This window comes from Temnothorax longispinosus, chromosome 5 (genome assembly GCF_030848805.1).
Source record: "Temnothorax longispinosus isolate EJ_2023e chromosome 5, Tlon_JGU_v1, whole genome shotgun sequence".
Classification (NCBI taxonomy): Eukaryota; Metazoa; Arthropoda; class Insecta; order Hymenoptera; family Formicidae; genus Temnothorax; species Temnothorax longispinosus.
The window spans coordinates 13,140,471-13,166,116 of NC_092362.1; the positions used below are offsets into that span (position 1 = coordinate 13,140,471).

At 36.4% G+C, this 25,646-nt stretch overlaps 1 protein-coding gene across 3 annotated transcripts in view; it reads right to left on the reverse strand.

Moving 5' to 3' along the window:
* The window catches only part of LOC139812571 (lachesin), a 151,505-nt gene that overhangs the window by 29,375 nt on the left and 96,484 nt on the right, over positions 1-25,646 (reverse strand). For all 3 annotated transcript variants that reach the window (XM_071777464.1, XM_071777462.1, XM_071777463.1), the window contains one exon: positions 25,092-25,291. In XM_071777464.1, the coding sequence (XP_071633565.1) occupies positions 25,092-25,250 (159 nt within the window). In that variant the 5' untranslated portion in view covers positions 25,251-25,291. The remainder of the gene's footprint in view (positions 1-25,091; positions 25,292-25,646) is intronic.

A 25,646-nucleotide genomic window follows, 5' to 3' on the forward strand; every position in this document is an offset into this window, starting at 1 on the left:
TCCGCGATAAATCACATTCCGTTTCAATAATCTCTAAGTTAATAACCTCTACCATGTAAATCACCAGAAAAAAAATCTATCGCAGGAACACCATTACGGTTCGACAAATTAAATAGCCTTCTTTTGAATGAAACCGTTTTTTCTGTCCCTACCGAAACGGAAAAGATATTCAGGCTATTTAACGAAGATCCGGCCGAGATTCAGTAATGAACTTCGACTCAGCAAGATCTTATCGTTGAAGATGAATCTCTTGTCCTGGTTTCACAAACAATTTTAGACGCTACCTCTCCAATCTCTTCGTATAGCAATCCATGGATTGTACCGAGTTTTTGTTAAATAAAATCTAAGTAAAATTTCCCATTAACTTCTAACATCTTGAACATGCTAAACTTGTAATAACTTATTTATTATAGAAATAAAAAATATGATTTACCTAATTCTTCCCAACTTAGAATTTATATTGAGCAACGAATTAGTTACTTTATCTTAGATTTATCTTTCTTTTCTTCTAACGTATCTGTTATATGTCGCATTGGATACATTTCATGTTGTCCTGTTCTCTACCACCGATTATTTCTTACACGAGTGTTTTCTTTCTTCCTGTTTCCTCCAGCCCCCTTCCCGTTATCGCTTCACAGTTTCTTGCGTTCATGCTACTCAATACTTTTTCTTCCTCATGTGTACTTAACCTACCTCTTTCTTGCTCTTATCAAATACAATACTTTATGTATACATTTCGCGCAATAAATTTAACTTTAGCAGAATGTAATATTTATATTTGCAGATATTCATAAACGTACAACATAAAACGTAAATATAGTTCAATTTATGCAGCTTTTGTTACCAACTTAAATCAAAATTTGTAAGCTCTCTAATGGTCGAACGTGTATCAAATATAATTTCCGTATCAAATATAATTATTTTTATTCATCGCTAAATTAATTTCCATAAGTTATGATGTGAACTGAAAACTTATGATTATTCACATAAATGTAAATTTCGTTCACCGAAAATTGCATTAAATATTTCTCGCGTTAATATTCAATCGATTTACAAACTTCGACCAAAACAAACCGTAACATATCGTTTTAAAATGGATATTTCAAATATCGTAAACTACATAAATATATATATGCATATATAAAAATCTCTCTACGAAATTTGTACTGTTTATTTTCCTTTCACGATTCACATTAAGTAAAACATATAAAAACGCGTTTTAATGGCGGTCGACTGCCATCGACTTAGTTTCCAAGCAGCTCCAATAGACTGCGAAATCCGGAAGAGGGAAGACATTTTTTTCCGACGATAAGATTTTTTACGTTTCCCCCCTCCCCCATGCTCTTCCTTATTCACCTTATTTTCTAAACTATACCTTTCTTCAATCTCTCTTCGTCCCCGACATCAACTATATAGCGTCACGATCGACGGCTAAAACTGGCAATGCCTCGAACAGTTTCGCGCAATTTCCGAGATGAGGCTTTGAATGTTTACCCACTGTCTGCGGATATTTTCTTCGCCGGAGCCTTTTATAGAGGAAGTTAGGAGAGGACGGTGTATGTACGCCGTTTAAAAGCCGGCTAGAAGAACCGTAGGAAAGAGAAACGATTGCACAGTAGAGAAACGATTCACGGAACAGAATTGGCCGTGTTGCCAGAAGAATAGAGGAGGCAGAAGAAGAAGAAGAAGAGACAGAGATGCAGCGGGAAAGAGGCGGAAGAGATGCCTGGGGGGATGGATAAATAGAGATCGAGAGGGAATAGCCATCGGCGAATTCTTGCATACTTTCCGTATGCCCGATCGTTGAAACTAGGGTAACGCGCACTTCAGGGGGAGAAAACGCGCATCGCATCGCGCCGGCGTGCCGTCGAATTATGCGAGTGCGCTAATAGCGCATTGCGCGTAATGGGAGATTCATTAAGCGGCAAATTCGATTTCCGACCAATTATCAGCGAAAGAGAGGAGAGAGAGAGAGAGAGAGAGAGAGAGAGAGAGAGAGAGAGACAGAGATAGGAGGACGGGAAGAGGGGGTTCCGCGAGGCTCAATGACGGAGGGAGCCAGGCAGCCAGCGCGCGTCGTCGCGGAAATTTAAAGCAGCTTACGGCAAATCCCGGCAACGACAACGATATGAATCGATGATGTAGTAAGTAATCGAGACGCGCTTAACGCGTCAAACGTGATGCACGTTCCGTGGAAAGCGTATCAAACGCGAACGTGCCATGTCCGCCTTATGCGATGCATTCGCGAAAAGGGTATTACATAGCCACCAGCTGCAATTTTATTCGCGCTTGAAGGGAGAATTATTGATAGCGCCTTCAGAGCTTATTACACGGTGCTTTCAATCTTTCTCGCCTTAAGAAATTTCATAGAGTATCTTATATATATAAAGACAGATCTTTTCACATAAATATATGAAGCGCTGATCAAATTGTTTAAGAGAATTCCTCTGGACTAATTAGATTGAATAAAAAAGACTAAAGAATCTCTCTCTTCCATAAGAAATAGTTATTTGTGTCACAAGTGCGGGAAGTTGAGAATTGGACACGGGTGCGGAGTGGACGCACGAGCCGAAGGCGAGTGCGATCACCCGCACGCGTGTTCAATTCTCAACCCGCACGTGTTACACACCCTATTTTATATAACAAAGTGCGTGGAAAGTAGTCCATTATTGTGCGCGCGACACCTGTGCGACGGATGGCCGAATGTTACATTACCGCACTGTTTTGACTCGTGTATGGAATTGGCTATTTGTCGCACAGATGGCGCGCGCGTAATGGGCCACTTTCCACGCACGTGTAATATAAAGATAATTACAATACAATTAGTGCATTACTGTTACATTAAAAACACTACACATATTTATTCCAAAGTTATAATTTATAAAATGTAAAAAAAAATGTTTAGTATTTTCCAAATTTTATTAAGAAAAATACAATCGGGCTTAAGTTAACAAAATAAGAGAGAATTCGCTTCGAAAACCGTAAAATCTTCATATTCCTTAATTGGGGAAATTCCGTTAATTGGCATTATAGATAATCAGGATACGGATAATTGATGTTCCGTTTAAAGAGAGGCAAAAGCTCCTTACGCCGTATAGCCTATGAATAGCGGTGGCTTTAAATTTCGTCCTTTATAATCTCTGAAAGAAACATAATGAACATTGTTATCAAATCCTTTTTAACATTATATACCCGGTGAAAATATTTGTATTTTCTGCAAACAATTGGAACCACTCCCTACGGCATTATTACAAAGTTTTCGATTAAAAGCGTTCTATCATTCCGTAAATATTTTATCTGCAAGTGGCGCTTGGCATGTTAATGTCTCCTAGACGGTGGAATAGCTACGCTACGCGCGCAGGAGGATACCATTCGGTAGGAGCTCCCACGGATCATTAAGCTGCTTTAGCAAAGTGATAAATACCCTTGCACTTTACAGCTTCCAGATACAATCTCTCTTTCGTTTTCGCCCCACCCTTTTCTATCCCGACCTTTCGGGGCGCGAGCGCCGCGCCGCGGTAAAACAAATATCATGTCATCCGTCCCCGGTACATATTTCCCCGTTATAGGACAGTGGATATTTATTTCCGAAGGAATTCACCAGAGAAATAAAGTATAAGGAAAGATGCGGAGAGCAGACACCGGCAGCGACGACACGCGAAGGGATTGAAAACCACGCCCCACACACTCTAATCGATTTCATCGTCCATTCGGTTGATGAACGCATCGCGAACCGATGGATCCAAAAATAATCGCATAGTGGGAATACACGAGGAGGGAATTATCCGTGCGTCCCGATCCTTTGTTACATAATTTCTCACCGGCCTATATCTGATTCTTTCACAACGGCCGGCGTATATGATGCGTTGAAAGAACGAACTCGAGGTACCGCGCTGCATAGCGAAGACCCGGATAGTTACGGGGGAATAAAATAAATTAACTCGTCGCGTTCATGAAGGAAATCCGAGAATGCATAACACAATCAACCAATTGAAATCGATCTACCCGCTTGTACCACCGCACATCGGTTAACGGAATCCGTTCCGGTGTGTATACAGGAGCGTAGCTATTCTCTCCTTTGTTCCCGCGAAGTATCGTGATAAATATACACATTACAGGTGGCAGAAACGGCGGAACGTATTTAGCACGCGCTGTTAACAGTAATGGTGACTCGCTTCTTCTTAACCCGACTTTAAATTCGATTGGTTTCCAATCGAGCGTGCATTTCAGAGAGGACTTTTTTTGCAGCGCGACCAGTTATAACTCTAGTTACTAATAAATATATAAAGCGATAAAAGTATTAGTAAAAAAAATTTTTTACCATAGATTATAACATAATTGTAAAATATTTTCTATTTAAAAGTTCCATTTAAAGATAAAAATTACAAATAATTGGTCTTACAAATCTTAGCACCAATTTTTTAACCGAAACTTTTATTGCTTAAATTATATTAAATATTAGTTATCAACTGAATTAGAAAAGAATAGTCTCTGTTAAATATTGTTCTACGTATATAATAATTGAAATCTTTTATTTCCAAAATCATTTCGTTGCATTATTATATTATTCATTCCAAAATTTATCTCTTATATTACGTAATATGATTTTATTCAGGAATTGTTAGTTTATTGCCTCACGAATTAATTAGTAATGATGTCAATACTGTAATTCATTACACAATGATATCACTGCGATTTAATATTCTATTAAACGCAATTAATTATCGTTGCTAAAAACTTAGTAAACCATAACAATATTATAAAATGGGCAGATCAGACAATCACCAATTAATTATATAAATGATTTTCGCTCGCGTTGCAGGTAGTCGCGTGCACAATAATAAAATCATTAATTAAAAATTACGTAATCCGTCACGGAATCAATTTCTCTTGCCGCGTTTGTTATACTTTCTTCCCTTCACTCTCAAAGTAGCGTAATAAATATACAAGACGCCGTGTTTGTAACGCGCTGCTTAGCTATATAATAACGCTCTCCCCGTTATCTCCCCAATTCTCCCTCGGAGTAATTTCTCCCTCGGACAGGTTTCTCGGGGAATAAAGAAGCATAATGTATGTGGAATGTACTTCTATGAAAATGTGTGCCCCGTACTTCAAATAATAGTCGATGGCAGACGTAAGGTTCAGGTCTCACTTAACAGCGTTACGTGACACTTCATTAAACGTTAAAGGACCAATTTTATCGCCGATATAAATGGGCGATAATTACGCTCCGCTTTGTGAATTTTCCTCCTTACTCTGCAGTAATTTTTAATACACTTTCTTATTTAAGATTAATTTTCATTAGCGCTTTCGTTCCGCTACACATTTTTTTTTCTTTTAGCCGAGTGCACTTATCTCATGCTCCACAATGAAATATGCATTCCGTCGAGCTGTAAATTCTTTTTCTCGTTGCGTACGCGTGCGCCGCGTTCGTGTATATGTGTGTGCGGCCTGTGACTCATTGACTAGATGCAAATAATATGTTTGCATATCCAAGAGTGCCATTTTTTTTGCAGATCACTCTTAAATCACGATGCACCATGATTTATGCATTTCATGCTGCACCCGTTCTACTTTTTGGCCAACCGGTGCTTGCAGTGTGCTGTATTATATAGTTTTACTTAAAATTCGAAAATGCAAATACCGTCCTTTACAGTGAGACGCAAAAAAAAGAGAGAGAAGAAAAATACATCCCGATGGTAACTTGCGGTACATGGTCAGCATTTTATTTATTTTTATATTTTTCCGTGCTACTGAAGAGCTTTGAAATAAAAATACAAGGGGGGAAAAAAGAATAAAATAAATATTAATATGGTCTAGCACCTTGCTCGAAAAATTATCATTGCTTGTGGCTTATAAGTATAAATGTGCTTCAATTTAACAGATTATATTAAATGTTGTGATATTAAGCTTAAGTTACGACTTGCGTAAATGTGATTAATTAATAGAGACACATGGAAGGCCATAATAAATTTATTATTAAAAATGGTATTGCATTAAAATAGTAAAATGCGCAGCTACTACTCCGAAACGCATTACGTTAGTCAACGTATGAGACGCACGCACGTGCACAAATTCCAATAGGCACGAACGTGTATGTACATACGTGTAAGTACACAAGTATACGCGTTCGCAAAATATTTAATACCACTATGCAGAGAACGTACATTTCGGGTCTGTAGTTGCATTTTTCATGACTGCGCCAGATCGATTTTCCGATCGCCATCGATGAATGCCTACGGACTTACGCGCGCGAAATTACCGGTGCGCTATTGACAAAAAAAGTCGACAGTTAAGAAAAAAATGGATTAACTGCGCAGTCATTGCCCCGGGAGCTCCGCCGAATGCGCGGCGCTCGATCAAATTAGATCGATCCTACGGAGCTCGACCGGTGCCAATAAAAGCGTCCCTTTGAGGAAGCGCATACGTCGGTCATCCGCCTTTCGTGGAAAATCTCTTTTTTTTCCTTAATTTCTTCTCTCCCGCGCAGTTTTTCGTCGACGCGATCACTCTCGCGATGATCAGCGAATAATCGACGCCGCAGATTGAAGGCAACTATCAAATACAGGTCCATACAGCACAAAAACGTTGAATCACATCTCAAAAACATTGCATTGCAACATCTGCAATATTGCAATGTTGCTCCTCTCATTTTGCAGCATCTAGGCTGCTTGCAGAGACGAAAGACGCCATTTTACTGTAACTTTTAACTTTATTATATAATAATAATTTTATAAATTCTAGATCTACATTTATCTATCTATCTATATATATATATACCGGGTGTCTCAGACCACCCGTATCACCCGATTTATTCGTAAACGCAACATTTTAGAGAAAAATGTTTTAGACTAAAGTTGTATGGTTTCAAGGGGTACATAAGATGGTGTCATTAGTTTCAACTTAAATAGTTGCTCGAAGGTCACGTAAAGGTCACCTTTAATTTTTTAAATAGAATTACCTACTTTTTATTGCATATTCTTGTAGCTTATCTCGAGGGCTTTCCAAAACACTATAAGAAAGTATTTTTTCATTAAGAACTTTTGGAATTATAAGGCTTGAAAGTTCTAGTATTTTGACATAAAATACAAAATATCTTGTAAAACATCAAGTTTTCGGTAATGTTACCTTAATACTTTTATGCACAGAATAATGAGACGAATCAATTGGTATAAAAAAAGCATAGTTCCTTTAAGAAAAAATATGTAATTTGCAACACGCATCTGCATACTTTTTCTTAAAAGCAACTATGTCTTTTGAAAATTCAAAATTCATTTGTCAAAATACTAGAACTTTCAAGCCTTATACGTCCAAAAGTTCTTAATGAAAAAATACTTTCTTATAGTGTTTTGAAAAGCCCTCGAGATAAGCTACAAGAATATGCAATAAAAAGTAGGTGGTTCTATTTAAAAAATTGAAGGTGTCTTTTACGTGACCTTCAAGCAACTATTTAAGGTGAAACTAATGACACCATCTTATGTACCCCTTGAAACCATACAACTTTGGTCTGGAACATTTTTCTCTAAAATGTTGCGTTTACGAATAAATCGGGTGATACGGGTGGTCTGAGACACCCGGTATATATATATATATATATAGGGATCACGAATTTTTAAAAATTCTTTCTTAGGGTGCTTACGTCATGGAAGGATATTTACCGTCTTTTATTATACTCCCCGAATTTCATGTTTCTATATAGGTTTAGAGGTTGAGCTGGGCGTTGATGAGTCAGTCAGTCAGGACATTTATTCTATATATATATATATATATATATTATATATTGCTATATATATATATATATATATATATATATAGAATAAATGTCCTGACTGACTGACTCATCAACGCCCAGCTCAACCTCTAAACCTATATAGAAACATGAAATTCGGGGAGTATAATAAAAGACGGTAAATATCCTTCCATGACGTAAGCACCCTAAGAAAGAATTTTTAAAAATTCGTGATCCCTAAGGTAAAAAGGGGTAAAATGTGTTGTTTGTTACCGTAGCGAAGCACGGATCACACATCAAGCTAGTTCTAGATTATAAAGTCTAGATCTAAAAGAAGCGTCGGGTCCGCGGATATCGCGATTTTGTTTCGCCTGCTTATAGGTATTCGCTCCCAACTCAAATTTACTTACGAGTTAGTTTTACCATTATGCGCCGCATAGCGGCGTTGTTGCGTACTAGCGTAAAAAAATTAATAATTTGTTCAATGTTGTTTCAGTGTTGTATCAACATAAAAAATCAATGTAAAAAATATCTACTTAGATTCAACGTTAGAAAGATATTTATACCTCAATATTCAACACATTATGCACTCAGCAATGTCGTTTCGACTTTTTGTGCTACATGGGGGAGGGGACTCCGCCCCGCGCAATCGTTATTTATTTATTACATTTATTTATATCTACGCGCAAGGCTGTACTTCCGTACACGGTGCACGTGCATTTTACGCGGTTGCCGCTCGTACGTTTGTGTGTTTCCGTGCTTTATCTCTTCCGCTCTCTATTTCTCCTTCTCCATCTCTCTCTCTCTCTCTCTCTCTCTCTCTCTCTCTCTCTCTCTCTCTCTCTCTCTCTCTCTCTCTCTCTCTCTCTCTCTCTCTCTCTCTCTCTCTCTCTCTCTCTCTCTCTCTCTCTCTCTCTCTCACGCGCGCGCGCGGATCAGTTCGCGAGTTTTCGAGTAATGCTCGCGATATATGCATACGCGCGAGCAAGCACGACACAACTTTATCTGTTTGTATGCGATACGGATGCAAATGCGCACGGAAAACGGACGAATACTTATGGAGATATCCCAACGTGTCCACGGTATGTGAATTGCAAAATCACCTCGGTCCTCTCCCTAAGACCGTTCCAGTATCGGAGAAATCATCGCGTTGATATTTCATTATCCTAGCATATCACTTTCCTTCTTTTTTTCTTTTCCTTGACGCATTTGTTTGAATTTTATTTTCGAACATTTTCATTATACCGATGCATTTTGAGATACATGGCGGCGGTGATGGATGCGACTGTAATTTCACGCGTATGTGAGCTTCCTCGGAGTGTAAAATTTGAATGCATTATTTATGTATAAAATGCATCGTGTGCATTTCACACATGAATAACGGTATCGCATTTACTTGCGGATGATATCAGGTTAATGTAAAACGTGCGTTTACAATAATATATATAATTGATCTATATCGATCACTTATATCAATTTATGAAAAAAAGCGTGAATTTTTTGTCAGCATATCAGCTTCCATTACTTTTATTTTATTACATGTTGTTAGTAAATTGTCATAAAAAAAACAACTTGTAATTAATAAAACAAATCGTAATTAATAAAAAAAGAAATTACGTAAACAAAGTCAAGAATAATTAGGAAAATAATGAAAAAGCAATAAACAAACAACGGCAACAAATAAAATATAATTAGCTACATAATTTTTTGTTTTTTTTTTACGTAGAAATATTCCAACAATTACTATTGCAAAAATATAAACGATATATTTTCGGTCGAGGAACAAACGCCTCGCGATAATGGCAGCGTTGGCAACGCAAAACGTGCAAATTGATTTATAGTCGCGCGCTGCGATTTACTGCTATTTCAGATATCTTACTCCGGACCGAAGGTCGGTCGCCACCCAGAAATTTCGCCAGATCTTGCAATCCACTGCACTCGCGCGGTATTTGTCAGTTCTCACGTTATGCCACACATACGCTCGTCGCGCGTGGCAGTAGAAATTCACGTCGAATATATCCAACATCCGACCCCGTCACGCTTCCTCTATTATACGCGATTTTTCGTGTAGCCATCGTGCCTCATATATGCGCGCGCGCGCGCAGACAGGACGAGACGGGCAAGTCTTACTCTAGACTCTGAAAGTATCGGCTGCATCGATCGTGCATGTACAATTTATGTGCAACGCAACGGTCCACGCGTGATTCCGGTTCATGGCACGAGTTCCCGTTGTCCATCTTCAAAATCCGCGATGCCTCCACCCGCGTTGCCCTCCCCCCTCCCGAAAACTTCTCCATAAAAGAAATTACCTGGCTGTCACCTGCGACATCGATTTATGTTCTCCGAGACTCGTGATGTATTTCAATAAGCGACGCAACAGAAATGTAAATATTGATCGAACAAGGAATACCGAATATATTTACAAAATCTCTATTTATATAATAAATGAAAATTGTGCAAATAAATTTATAAAGAATTAAAATTATTTTATTTGAATTTATGGATTTAATTAAATGCTGTACAATGTGTAAAATAATAAAAGACTAAATATGTAAAAATAATAAAAGTATTGAAAGTTAATAAACGAATCGCGCTAAATGAATAAAAACAATAAGAGGCATCTTGTTCATTGATATTTAAAATATAATATCAACAAGGCTACAAGAGTGACTGATTTCAAAATAGCTGCATAAATAAATCAATGAATAAATAATTATGTCGGGTATAAGCTCTGCACGCATGATGCTCGTGCAAATTTGTTGATAATATCCGTTATTTAACTTCCAGAGAAAATGTGACGTGACAAAGATAACACGAAAACGAGCGCGCGCGACCGCACGCGATTTCATCTGCCTGGCAAGAGATGTGCACCTGCTGCACATCCGATACGCTATACCTCCTTTCTCCCCACGTGGAGTTAAAATTCCCCGGAAGTCACGCGCATTATTCCCATACTCGGTTGGTCGCGATTTTTCGAGACGACGCCACCGTCTTTATGGATGCGCACGCGAGCAGGTGCGCGCGCTCGCACCTATACCGAATACCGAATGCCTTCGGGACCGATACATGTTTATCTACCCACCACGGAGAGCGCGTCTCTCGCCGTGCCATAAGCGGTTCACGCTTATTGAGCGATATCCGGATACGGTTGGATAGCGTTCGGAACGGCGTATCCAGCGCCAACGCCCCGACCACCCCCCTCGACGCCCCACGCGCGTTGCTCTCACGCGCAGAGACGGTTCCTCGTGCGGCGGCCCAATTACCGGGACACAGGTCGTTAGCGATTCCCAAAGAGTTTCAACCGCATACGCGACTGTCTCTCTCGTCTCATCGTTTTATTTTCCCCTCCCCCCCCCCCTCCATATCCGTCAATCACTCGCCACCGCAAAAATACCTTCTCGCATAACGAATTACACATCGCACACATCACCGTTGCGACGATGTCACTACACTTTCGCAGATTACTTGTAGGAAAAAATCACGAGGTCTCGAAGAAACGAAATGAAAATCGACTTTTCGAGAGAGAGGGAGGGAACGAGTGTGTGGGTGTGTGTGAGAAAAAAAGAGTGAAAAGGGAGGAAGCATCGAGAACGAGAGATGCGCGCGGCACAAAAGCCGTGGCGTTCGCTTTGATTTGAATATTTTAATGGCGCCTAGGTACACATGTTTCTTGACAGTGCTCCACAGCGTGGTATTAATAAACGAGAAATGAGCGGAAGGGACGGGAAAGGAAAATAGATGAGTCGTTATGCGACTTCTCTTTTTTTTTTATAAATCGGTCGCACTCTCTTTCAATGCGCAGTGACGAGACGGAAGATTATGTTTGATGCAACGATGCTCTACATACACATAAACGCGTATGTCGAACAGAATACATGTGCATCGCTCGAATAATTGTTTCATACTTTTTTCTCGCTCGTTCGGATAGATACGTACGTTTCGAGTCTTTTAGTATTTTCAACTCTTTGCAAATAATACGCGCAATGCTTCATACAGATTCAGTAAAGTATATCGAGTATCCGTACTCTGAGAAAAGAAATTGTGATAGTTTTTTTCTTACTATTTCGGTATTAATGTACAGTACCGATTAAAAGTATTTTATCGCTTATAAAAAGGGAAGTCGTTACTTTAATGAAGGAAGACGTACATAAATGTTATAAAAGTTATTTTTAACCCTTAAATGCCCCCTGGGGTCCAGCGGACCCCAGACCCTTTACAATGATATATTTTCAAATGTTCTTGCCAAAAATGCTCATGCTCCCATTGATGATAGTTGAGTGATTGACCTACCCGTTTGTACACTTAGCAGTACTCAGTTTACTTAATTTTTTATACTATGTTGAAATTGAAATTTTAACAATATAAGCATTTTATTCTCTTTTCTAAGCCTTGAACAACATTGAAAAAAATTTTCATAACTAAAGATAAAAAAATCAATGAGTAAGGAGACATTTTTCATGCTGGGGTCTTTTAGACCCCTCATGTTATTTATGAGATTCTTGAGAGGTGTGGCATTTAAGGGTTAATTTAGTACTGTTATTTTATGCTTTGATAGATATACTTTGAGAAAAAAAACAAAGATCTTAAAGATTTAATTAACGTTGAATAATTATCGTCAATAATATTTATTCAATTAAATCATTAAGATCATTTTTATCTCAAAGTATTCCTATCAAAGCATAAAATAATAGTACTAAAATAAAAATTTATAGCATTTATTATTTATTTTAATGATTTAATTGCGTTGTTTCATATCGTCAACGATAATATAAAACAACGCAATTAAATCATTAAAATCTATGTTCCTTTTTCCAAAGTATTCCTATCAAAACATAAAGTAACAGCACTAATATAAAGTTTTATAACATTTATGTACGTCTTTCTTCATTAAAGTAACGACTTCCCTTTCCTAAGTAATGCGATACTTTGAGCGATATACTATATTTCTTCTATCTCTTTTTCTACTTGTTATCATTATTGGGTATTATTTTTTTATTCATTTGTACGCGCTGAAATAAAATTATACAAGCTTATTTTTCAAACTTTGATATGTTCTTATTTCACAAAAACATAGTAGTTTGTTAAAAGATTATATAATTAGATTACTGTAATAATGAGTTGGAAAATAGGTCAATTTAATATCTTTTTTTTTAACCATTAACATATTTCTGTGTTATAATATTAAAAACTTATATTATTAACAGCATAACATTTTATACAAAAATCAAAATATTAAAGTTATTGATAAAAACGTTAAAATAATGTTAATAAAAGAATTTTAATTAAGTGGTGGCACTAATTCAACCTCAAATAATAATTAATCTGAAATATAACAAACTCAATTTTCTTTCTTATTCTTTATATTCATAGTTATCTACACGTAAGAGAATCTTAAAGTTTGTCAAAATAACAAAATAACATGCTTACACACTTGTAGAACTAAAATGTCACAAAAAATTGACTATATTGTCAATAAAAAAAAATTGATTATTTCATCGATAAAACGTTATCAGATAAAGAATATATAAAAATATGCATATCGGTCCGGTTAAAAAATTTTTCAGTTAGGTTATCTAACAAGCCATTGTTTAGAAAAATGCAGTTTTGAGAAAAACACACACATTGCTTGTTAATTTAACGGATTATCTAATTGCAATTTCTATGTACAATAAAGACAAATGTATACGCATATGACTTTCAAAAAATTAAGAAAGAAATTGACTCTTTACTTTTGCAGTGACCTGAATCTTTCAAATTGAAGGAAGTTTTAATAATTCTGGATAACTTTTAATAAAGAAAGTAATAGGGCACACATTTTATTATAAGTGTATTGGTCTACTGAACTTATGCAATCACAAAAATCTAGTAGATATCTTTCCATACAATATTCAACGTCTCCTAAAACGGTAACGTCAAATAGGTCATCTCTTGCATATGGAATGGCCCAGACCACGTTGTAACTTTAAGTTTATTTTACATATTTCGACATTTTCTTGTTTATTTTCCAATTTTTACAACCACTTTATTCATTTTTATTCTTTTAAAGAAAAACCAATTCTTATTCACATTCTTTCTTCCTTAATTTTAATGAAATAAACTTACATGAAATATATACCTATTTTCACAAATAGAATCTTTTTTTATAAAAACTGAAATATATAAAACAAAGAAAAATATAAGCCATAAAATAATAGAGCGCTATTTTACAAGTGCATAACAAAATAAAAAACAAATAAATAAAATATATATATACACAAGCATGTAAAAATTTATCAAGTATCCCATGAAAGGAGCGTATACAAATTAAATAATAATATTTGTATCTAAAATAATCATCCTTATATATAAAGTAAAAACTCACTCGTGTATCTTTCATAATAAACGCCGTTCGACATACGATTAAATCTCAATAAAGAAAAGATTAAAATATTAAATTTCAAACAAATAAGTTACCTTATAACGCGTACTTAGCATGTATTATGTAATCAATATACGAGAAACTCCGAAACATTAGTGCATCTTCGCTCGCGCGGGTGAATGCACAACCATTACACCCCCTTCCATTTATCCTCCCAGATCCGAGCCTCGACACAGCTGTAATCGCGGAATTTCATAAATTACCGGCGCCGCTTGATTTATCGTATACCGTGCGATCTTTTGACGTCTTTTGTATCCGGCCGGCGAAAATACACGCAATCGCACTTCATTAAGATCGCCGCCGACACACGGCGAGAGGAGCCCCGCGTGTCCGTGCATTTTCATATCGGGACGCTTCCGAGTTGCGGAGCTCCGCAATCTAGCCCGACCCCGTTATAATTAGATTTATGCCGGGACGCGTTCATCTCCCTTGAACGAATTCCAAATATTGCTGTAAATTACGGATAAAAAGGTTGGCGGTGCGACCCAGTTCGCTCAGCCGTGATTGTATTTCCGCAACCTACCAGCTCTACCACTCGGAATGGTAACATCGTTACTTCCGTTCGCTCGAACAGAGAAAAAAAGAGTGACGCGCGAGGGGGCAAGTGTGGTGCGAGAGAGCGAGAGCCATGCGAGCTTACAACTTACGATGAATTCGACGCGTCCGAGTTTCACCGTTAACGCGAATTTAAATCTCCGTTGGAAACATCGATATTCCGCCGTATACTCTTATCATCGTCATCGTTCGTGCTCGTCTTATTGCACTAGTGTGTTCAGCTTATATCGCGCATCGTTCGCCTAACAACATCGTCGAACAACTCCGCAAGAAGCTTTTAAATTTATTTTAAACATCCCTTTTTGAAGTTTACCTATAATTTGTCCTATATACATGTACCTATAATATTTGGATCTTATAAATTTTCCTAGAAATTCCATCGTTTATATTTTGTGACAAATCTTGATCCGTTCGAATTTCGGACTGTATAATATAAATTTGTATCTTAAAATAAAAGATCGTATATGTCCATTTTGAACATTTCCAGAAAACAAAGTTTAAGGTTTTAAATAGAGAGATAATTTTTTTAGATGTAAAATAAAAATAGCAACTTGATTTATTAAAGTAATTCAACTGGTATGTTTGATAGTGCAACTGCCAATACACGCTGTACCTGGTTTAAAAACTAGGCACTATAAAAATGTTCAATACGACTTTTTCTAAACATTGTATCTCAGAAACTAGTAATAATAGATATAAGACGCTTCACCATTATACAATTTAAGCTCCTGTTATATTGAAAACTAAGATAAAGTGCATAATTCGAATCAGCAAATTTGAAATGACTCTCTAGCCGAGTCCCTATCATATGTGGATTTTTTCACTAATTGTCTGTAGCTATAAGAGACAGCTATAGACGATAGCGAAAAAAATCCACATATGATAAATACAGTCGTCCAGAAAGGCATTTCAAAGGACCCCGCACAAAACTAATAGAAAAGTGGCCGCAGTCAAATTGGCTGAAGTTTTAGTATGATAAAGTTCAGACTGTGTGTGTGTGTGTGTGTGTATGTGTCCTGATCAAAAGTCTCAATGGCTGCAAGTTCAGAAAATGCCCAGTTTCCGAGATACTTGGTCTCAAAGTGTTAAAATTGCCGCGACAATAATAGTCCAGGAGCTAGCGGAATTTTAGGTGACTGATTTTCTTACGCCTGAAATTTTTTCCACGAGTTATTATGGTCATGTCTGCCAAATGTAGACAGGTGGCAGAGTCTGTCCGCGGGACATAGAGCGAACAGAATTTTTGTAACTTGTATTAATTTCCAAAGACATTGACTGATTTCATTACAGCTGATTTTTTTACAGTTGATTATTTAAACCATTTCAACAAGAAAAAATGAGTTGTTCGACAAAAAAGTTGGGACATGACCCGTGTCTGCCATTTGGAATTGGTAATTTTTTCTTTGACTCTTGACTGATTTTCTTACAGCTGAATTTTATTTTACAGTTTAATAATATATTAAGGATGAAGTATATAACCTTGTCCGACAATTTTAGTGGGACAGAACCGCTCTCTGACGTCTTTGTTATGTTAATTAATCATCAATTAATGACTGAAGTATTTATGTCGGACAAAGGGGTCAAATTGTTCGAAATTTTATATATTTTTGATTTTCACACGTGTCTGACGAAAATATCGGGACATATTTGCTCTCTGACAAAAATAATGTTGAAAATATGATTATCGGACATGTGATATTATTTACTGGAGTATTTCTGTCGGACAAAGTGGTCAAATTGTTCGAAATTGTATATACTATCGATATTCACTCGTGTCTGATGAAAATAGTGGGACATATTTGCTCTCTGACAAAAATAATGTTGTGATTATTATTATTGGACATGTGATACTATTTACTGGAGTATTTCTGTCGGACAAAGTTGTCAAATTCTTTGAAATTTTATATACTTTCGATTTTCACACGTGTCTGATGAAAATATTGGGACATGTTAGCTCTCTAGCAATGATAATGCTGTGACTATTATTATTGGACTTTTCAGCGGCATTTTGACTGAGAAACTGTATTCTGTTGAGCCGCGTATAAGATTTTTCTGCTTTTATATCGTGTTGTCCCACCCAAAATGTCGGACGAATATATCAATGTCTTTCTGTTGGCATTTTAAAAGTACACCATAAAAATTAGCTGTAAGAAAATTAGTCAAACATTAATGATTAATTAACATAACAAAGACGTCAGAGAGCGGTTCTGTCCCACTAAAATTGTCGGACAAGGTTATATACTTCATCCTTAATATATTATTAAACTGTAAAATAAAATTCAGCTGTAAGAAAATCAGTCAAGAGTCAAAGAAAAAATTACCAATTCCAAATGGCAGACACGGGTCATGTCCCAACTTTTTTGTCGGACAACTCATTTTTTCTTGTTGAAATGGTTTAAATAATCAACTGTAAAAAAATCAACTGTAATAAAATCAGTCAATGTCTTTGGAAATTAATACAAGTTACAAAAATTCTGTTCGCTCTATGTCCCGCGGACAGACTCTGCCACCTGTCTACATTTAGCAGACATGACCATAATAACTCGTGGAAAAAATTTCAGGCGTAAGAAAATCAGTCACCTAAAATTCCGCTAGCTCCTGGACTATAACGGTTTATGAATGAAAAAGCCCTATTTTCAAACCTTTTCAACACGTATGAAGGTTCTTCTGCTACAAAAAAACGTACTTTTAGATATTACCATTCATACATCGTTGCCATACACACTTATATATATATGAATATATTAATATATAAAATATATAAATTAATATATAAATACCTAAATAAAAATGCATGTATATCTTCAAACTGCTGACCATCCTAAAACTGTCTGATACATATCAGAAGAACCTTCAGACGTGTTGCAAAGCTTTGAAAATAGGGCTTTTTCATTCATGAACCGTCATCGTCAGGTCGATTTCAACACTTTGAGACCAAGTATCTCGGAAACTGAGCATTTTCTGAACTTGCAGCCATTGAGACTTTTGATCAGGACAGTCTGAACTTCATCATACTAAAACTTCAGCCAATTTGACATTTGACTGGGACCACTTTTCTATTGGTTTTGTGCGGGGTCCTTTGCTGATCCGAATTAAGATCTGATCCGAAATATGCACTTTCCTATATCAACTCCATTTTGACTGGAAAAAAACTGGAGATACGATCCTTTATCTCTAAAGTGTAGAAATATAACCAGATCTCGCTGCTTGGACGAAATATCTGGCAGAACAATTTTGCCAGATATTTTTCACTCCACGGAATGATTTTGTCGATCGTGGCAACGGCATTATTTGGTAGAAAGAAGAAAGTTTTAGTTGCACCGCGGGAATATCCTTTCCTGGACACGATAGATCATTTATTATCTTCATTGTTATCCATACGCCGCATCATAATTCACGTCTACCGTGACTGTAAACGTATGCACGAGGTTCTCTCGCACAAACATATATAGCGCGGTAAATGCCGTCGCGTCGCCGCGCCGTGATCGCCGGCGAGTTACGGCACGTAAATCTAATTTTCCTCTGAAATATCAATTCGATGAAATGGAAAAGCACGCGCCCTTATTATCACGGTCCATCTCTCGATTCTCTTTGTGAGCTCTCGGCGTTTCCCTCGGTGCGTTGCCCCGCCGCCATCTCGTTCGCTCCAGTTTGCGGCGATAAAATCTTATATGTTCGCGAAACGATGCACATGTAGTATCGGACAACGACTACCCGGGGTAGGTATAACAACCGAGCGAGTCGTTCGACGAGGCCGTCCCTCTATATCGATTTCCACCTGCCGTCTGTTTGACTCACGCGCGCCTGTGCTCTCCTCTGTCCTATAACGCGCCAATTATTCTCGAGCGCTCGTGGGAAGGGCGTAATAATTCCGTAATAACTTCCGGAACATCGCCCGAGGAACAGCGAGAACGATAGCGAACGGCCGCATAACTGACAAACGAGATGCCGCGTGAACGATTCCAATCACCCCCTTTTTCGGGGCAATACGCGCCTCGCAATTTATACCTACCCGATTTTAATACTTCCGTGCCAATATGTCGCGTTTAGCAGTGACATGTTTCACTTAAATCTTCGTCGTTTGATATGTAAATTACGCGTTAATTTAATTGCCTACTTTTTATGTCAATTTTAGAATGTTATTGTAACCTGTCACATCTGTTCGGCAAAATGTCACGCGAAGAAATGAAAGCTTATATAAGTGTGGTAACAGTGTGCTTCTATCTTTAAGAGTAAATTCGTGCAATGTCAAGAAGAGAGTATCCATCGCTAAGTTAAGTTGTCAAAAGATGGCGATGTTCAGATCTCCAGATTTACTGAAAAAAAAATATTTAGATCAAAAAAATTATTTATGTAGATTGTTGCCAAGACCTTATTTATTTAATATAATACACATATTTATTTAGAATTAAATATTTTTACTTAATTTAAATAAAAATACTTAATTCTAAATAAATATGTGTAGGTATTATATTAAGTAAATAAACTCTTGGCCACAATCTAAATAAATTTTTTTTTCTCAGTGTTGATTTACACATTTTCAACACATTGCGAACCAGACATTTTATTACTAACTATATCCAGTAAATCATTTTTTGCGTCAAATATTTTTACCTTGGCTGTTAGGTGAAAAAAATGCTTACAGACAAAAATACTTTTAACAAAAGAGTTAATGCAACTATAAAAAAGGTGCTTTCTAAGAGTTTTTTGAGTCGCCGAATCAATCTAAATCTGAGGTAAAAATTTTAAAATTTAAATGGCGGAAAAATTTATAAAAATTCTTATAAATTAATTTTTATGCAAACCGAGCGATATTGTAAACTGTTTGACCGTCATATTAACAAATTTTAATTTAAAAAACAGGATCAGTGGCTTCAAAAATCCCTCAAAACTTTTTATGCAATTAAACCATATTTTGAATATTTTTGCTCATTATATTAAATTTGCCATTTTTAATTCTTAAATTTTTATTTTACATTTTAAATCAGTAGTTTTTAATATAAATTTTTATGCAAATCAAACAATTTTTTGCATTTTCGGTCCATTATATTAGATCTGCCATTTTTAATTTCGCAATTTTGATTTCAGATTTGAATTCAGCGACCCCAAAAGTATATAGAGCCCTGTTCTAAATAGTTCCGTTAAAAGTATCTTTTTTCGAATGTGCTGATTTTTCTGTCATGAAGAGTACTGCCAGTTTTTTTCTTTCGCGTCATTGACAGTCAAAGAGTTAAGTTACTTATGGTTTGCAGTTAAAAATCACTGTTATGTTACTGAGTAATAACTACTCTAGATTAATAAATAAAAAATGCGAGATATCTCGTCACGATGAAATATGAAACGCGAAATATCTCGTTATCCATCCGCAATGTGTTATTAATTAATAACAAACACAAAACATGCAAAAAAAACAATATATTTAATTCCGTTTTGTAACAAATGCGTCTCGGATTTATCTCTTTCGCGTCGGAAATTTTGATACTATGTAAACACCAGTTCCGACCGTTATTTGTCTTTACTTATAAAACACTCCAATGTATTTTTCTTAGGTATCTTCTCGACGTACGCGCGTACGTAAGCTCCAAAGAACTTCACTCCGACATCCTCCCGAATTAGAAGAGCGGAGAAATATTTACGCGCCATTTTTCACGTTATTCGCGTGTAACAGCATCGCCACTTACGATACTTACATATGTGACGCGGCGAATACATAATAATAGAGAGTAAAACGCCGCGAAAATGGAATTAATTAAATGACGCTTTAAATTTATCGTTGCGTTAATGCAATATATTGCAGTTTGGAATTTCGGTCGCGCGGCAATTTGGCGCCTAGCTCTGTAACTACATCTTCTCCTAGAAAGCAAAAGGAACTATTTCTAATAAGATCTAACCACGAGGACGCTGCAAATTAATTAATTAAATTCTTGAGATTCTGGAAATGGTCAAACGTCGTACACGAAAGTGGATTGCATTCTTCCGCGCGACACCATTTTTTAAAGCATCCTTCTAGGAAATCAAGAATCTTATTAAATCCGTAAAACTATGAGAAAGGATTGTCATAAAATAAAATTTGTGCATAAGAATATGGTTAATGATTTAAAAATATCCATTTTTTAGTTCATAATAAATGATGTGCAGCAAAGATAAAAATCTGCGACAATAAAAGATGAAATATAATTATTCTTTTTATACGAGCGGAAATGTTTTGAATAGCGAGCTTCATGTTGGCGAGGTTTTGTATTAATTTTTATGGATCGATAAATTGGCGACTATACATAGTTGATAATTAATACTCTACGTCGTGTTATCCAACTTTGACGCGTGCATGTGTAGTGGTGAATGAAGTTGAACAAGCAATAGGTTCATTAAATGGTTCATTAAACTCTATTTGATTGTATTGCTCCGTGTTTGCGTCGCATGTTAAATCAGCGCAACATTGCGGCGGGCAAATGCCAGTTGTATTAAGTTATGACAGGCTGTACGCTGACATCCATCCTGCTGAAACAACATCGGTGGTGCTTTCGGTGTTTTAATAACAGAGACTTCCCGATTGTATTCGCGCGTTTTCCACGCGCGAAGGATTTTTCTATTCTCTGGACGATCTCGGTACGCGGACTCGGGACACGTAAATCCGCGGCGGCGTCGCCGCTTTCTTCCGCGAGGAAAAACTTTTGCGTTGATACACGCGCGAGCAAAGTTATTGTGCGGTAAACAAAGAAAACAAACTTGATAACAACGTTAACCACGAGAGTAGAGAGGAATTCTCGCGCGCTCTACGTAGAGGGTATAGGTACATCGTAAAGTCGCGACGCCGCCCGCGCATAAGAAAGGCAGTTGTGAACGCAGTTGTGAAAACATCGGATTAATTAAACAGCGCTTTAAACTTGTAATCGCCGCATTAATTCTCTCGCCACGAATTGCGTTCTTCCGAGAAGAGGCGAGATTACACCGCAGAATTTTATGCGCGTGCTGCGTTAAATTGTACTAAATGCATTCGGGTCTGTTTTATTATTTCGCGCAATCTCGTTACGTCTCGCAGATATCAGCGTGTTATCTAATGGCGTATCGACATCCCGAGTGTTACCAATCCATTTCGGCGATGGTATGACTTCAGTTTCGAAAACCTAGCTATGATCGGCGCGCGTCACGTGTCGGTTCATATTCGCGTCTCATTGAAATTCATGATGTTTCAAAACTGGACTTACACAACTTGCCAAATAAGCGACTCGATTTAGGTACAAAGTGGCGTCTAACGCATACGAATTGTACAATACAAAGTATTATATACGAAATATTTTAAACAAGTATATAAATATTTAATGCGACTTGAGTATAACATTACATGTATTAATTTTAAGAAGAAATAAGCTACATTTGAGCAAGTAGTTAAAATTAATTTAATCAATTACATTATATAGTTAAACGTTACATTATGTAATAAAATGTGTCGCAAAAGATGTATAATTAATTGTGATACATTAATATTCCTGCGCGATGGGCTAATCACCTGTCAGCCTGAAATAAATCCGATTACTGAAACCTCCTAAAGGCCCTATGCACACAGAGGGAGAATTTTATTTTATATATTAATTTATTAATATTCCTGATGTTACATTTTACTTTATTTGTTCACCTACCATTTTGTTTAATTTTTAAAAATAACATACATTGGAAAGATAATTAAATATACAATATCAAAGAACAATATGGAAGAACAAAAGGACAGAAAATGTATATTCCAGCATTAGTAAAAGTCACAACTTATATATACGTGTACCATCATATCGGCACAAAAAAATGTATATTTAATTTTCTGTATAAACTATCTCTCCGACGAAACTACTGTTCGTTGTATACGTATCTTTCTTATCTGCAAAACCGGGCAAAGTGATTTACCCGACGCTGTCGCATCGATTCTAAAAAAAAATTATCATTCCGCTATTAAGATTCGTAAAAAGGAGCGGTGAAGCTGAAAATTTCCCCGGACTGACGAAATCTTGTTTATTCCCGCTGTTATCTCGTCGTGCCGAAAATTAGATAACACTAATGCTTTTACTTTGTGCAATTGTGAGGACGTTGCTCCGTCGCTCCGGTTCGTCCTGCATAATTAAGGTGCAAATAAGCGTAACGCTACTTTGTCTCGGGATCAACTAAGAAAGGAACGTGCAATGGCGCGCAGTGAAGCAATAATATATATCGAGTGGACTTTATTCAAAGGGTTTACGGAATTCTGATATTGTTGACAGCGGGCTTACATTCTTTCATTAATTACATGGCGTTAAGGGGTTCCTAGTATTTTTAAAAAGTCCGTATCACAGGCGGCTTTGGGACTCCCCTTGAGAACTTTCAAGGAAAAAAAATTCGCGATTTATGTCAGCGCAAAGCATCGAGAATAATGTTCGTTTTATCGTCGATGTTGAATTTACCACAGTGCATCACTATTGACCCAATTGTGATTCTGTGTCGCCACGACTTTACATCGATATCGACGCTTGGCTATACTGATATCCGCCCCAACTATTCCATTCTATCGATGTTGACGACTGGCACTTTCGCGATACTTTCACGTAAAGTAAAAAAGTGAAAAGCGCCTATAGAACCTAATATTCAAATAAATAATCAACAATTTACGTGGAAAATGAAACGCTCTTACTGCTAGTGTAATTCACCATAAATTTATTTCTATTGCCTGCAAACTTACTATATCAAATTAAATGCTACCAGTTAACAGTTACGGTATTTCATCTATTTTCATTAGTTAACACTCATATTATTCATGCTTTGAACGAAAATTTGATTTTCTATCGTATGATGACACTGATTATCACAAAATCGGTTATAATTAATGAATATAGCTCGTGACGATAATACCAGTTACAGAGAAAGCTCGTTTGCTGTGCTATAATTACAGAATATTGGTGGCCATATGGTTATGCCCTATCTATTCGACAACTATTAATCGTTCGATTAGCACGTGCAGCATTAACGAAACGAAAAATCAAGAAATTTTTATTTTTTTAGAGGAACAAATAAAAAATGTAGGGGAGACCGGGGCTAAGCGAACACTATTTTTTCAAAGGCAATTTTTAATATTTAATTAAAATTTTTAGGCAAATTCAATGATATATATTTAAAGAGTGTTTCTTCAGGTGCAAAATTGATTCAAGAAGTTTTGCTGTACGTCGCTTTGTTTTGCCGCCAGGAAAGGAAAAGTGACGCAAAGACAAATTTTCGAATTGAAAAATGACGGGGCGAACTCGACACCCCGCCGGGGCAAACTCAACACTTTGTTTGATCGACACAATTTGATCTGGAACTTATTTTTTTATTGTTTAAAAATAAAAATACATTGTTTATCAAATGAAAAGACATTGTGTATTAGAAACAAAAAGTCGGAACAAAGTAAACAATTATTTAAAATAATGAAAAAAAAAAGATTAAACTTTTAATTATCTTTTTCTGAACTGTCTGAAAAACAATTTATACACGTAAACTCGCGATCAGATGTGCGCACACATTCGTCATGAGCCATACGGTTGCATAAGATGCATTGTTTGTTATTAGAAGCTAATGAAATGTTTTCCGAACACGCGCAACAGATGTTCCTTAAATTGTCATCGGAATCGGACGAAACAGTGACCTTTTTTGCGATAATGTCACTTTAGGTTAGTGTCGTCTTTGCCCCGGTGGCGTCGTGTCGACTTAGCCCCGTACGTCGTTTTTTACTTTTGTTACTCCAAAAATATATAAATTTTGAAAATATGCAAAAATTATTATCGGATTCGTATAAAGCATCGAATTTCCCATCAAAATCACTTAGCGGTAGATTCGCAAGAGTAAAGCTCGATGAAAGAGTAGACATTTTCGAGAGATCAGAAAAATTACTTTTCACTATCAAAAACACTTATGTCGCGTTAAAAATTACACTATAACTCAGAATGTTACCAAATTCCGTTGATAATACTGGCACATAAAGACGCATTTACAGTAGCAAAGGCAAGTTTCTACGATAGATTTAAATTGGCAAAAAGCCTAGTGTCAAGTTCGCCCCGCTGTCGGCTCAGCCCCGGTCTCCCCTAAATATTTAATCCGATTCTATAATTACATTTTATATATGTAGGTACTACATACATTATAAATATACTATATAATTAAATAAAATTTTATTTAATTATATATAGATATATTTATATTTTTATATTTTATATTTATATATATATATATATATATATATATATATATATATATATATATGTGTGTATATAACGTGACAGATTTTATTTCATTTGCAGGATAATATAAACAATGGAGTGTTGCCCACGCATATTTAATTGTGTACCAGTTTCACATGCATCAATCAACGAATTACGTGTTTCAATAAGCCCTTACCGTGCCCTCTCCTAGATTGTGGACAACACAGGGCATCAGGGCTGTGGATCCTGATTGCGCCGAAACCGATGTTGAATTTTCCGTGCCGAAGGTCATCGGCAGAGTTGGTGGCAGATCGACATCTAATGGCTTTCCTGTCGTGCCGTCCAACGAGTTCATGTTAACATCGACTATTTCCGCCGTCACTGCTGCTGGATATTCTGAAACAAATTAATTATAAATTATTAGTTTCACAATCAAACTTTCGATGGTCTGTAGATTAAAAAAGAATACGTGGATTTGTTGATTCGCGAATAAAAAAGGTTCATACAAAGCTGTAGTATTACAGTAACAATATTAAATAAACATTAAAGTATATATACACTGTAAAAAAAAACTATTTGAATAAACTAAATTTGCCTTATTTAATGTCAGATTAAATCGAGTAAACTACATGACTAATGCAAGAAATTATTAATTAATAACCAACAATTGGTGCATGAATAAAATTTACGGTTGCATAAATATATAATTTATAAGCAACACATTGGCATCGAAAACTCAAAATACAATTTT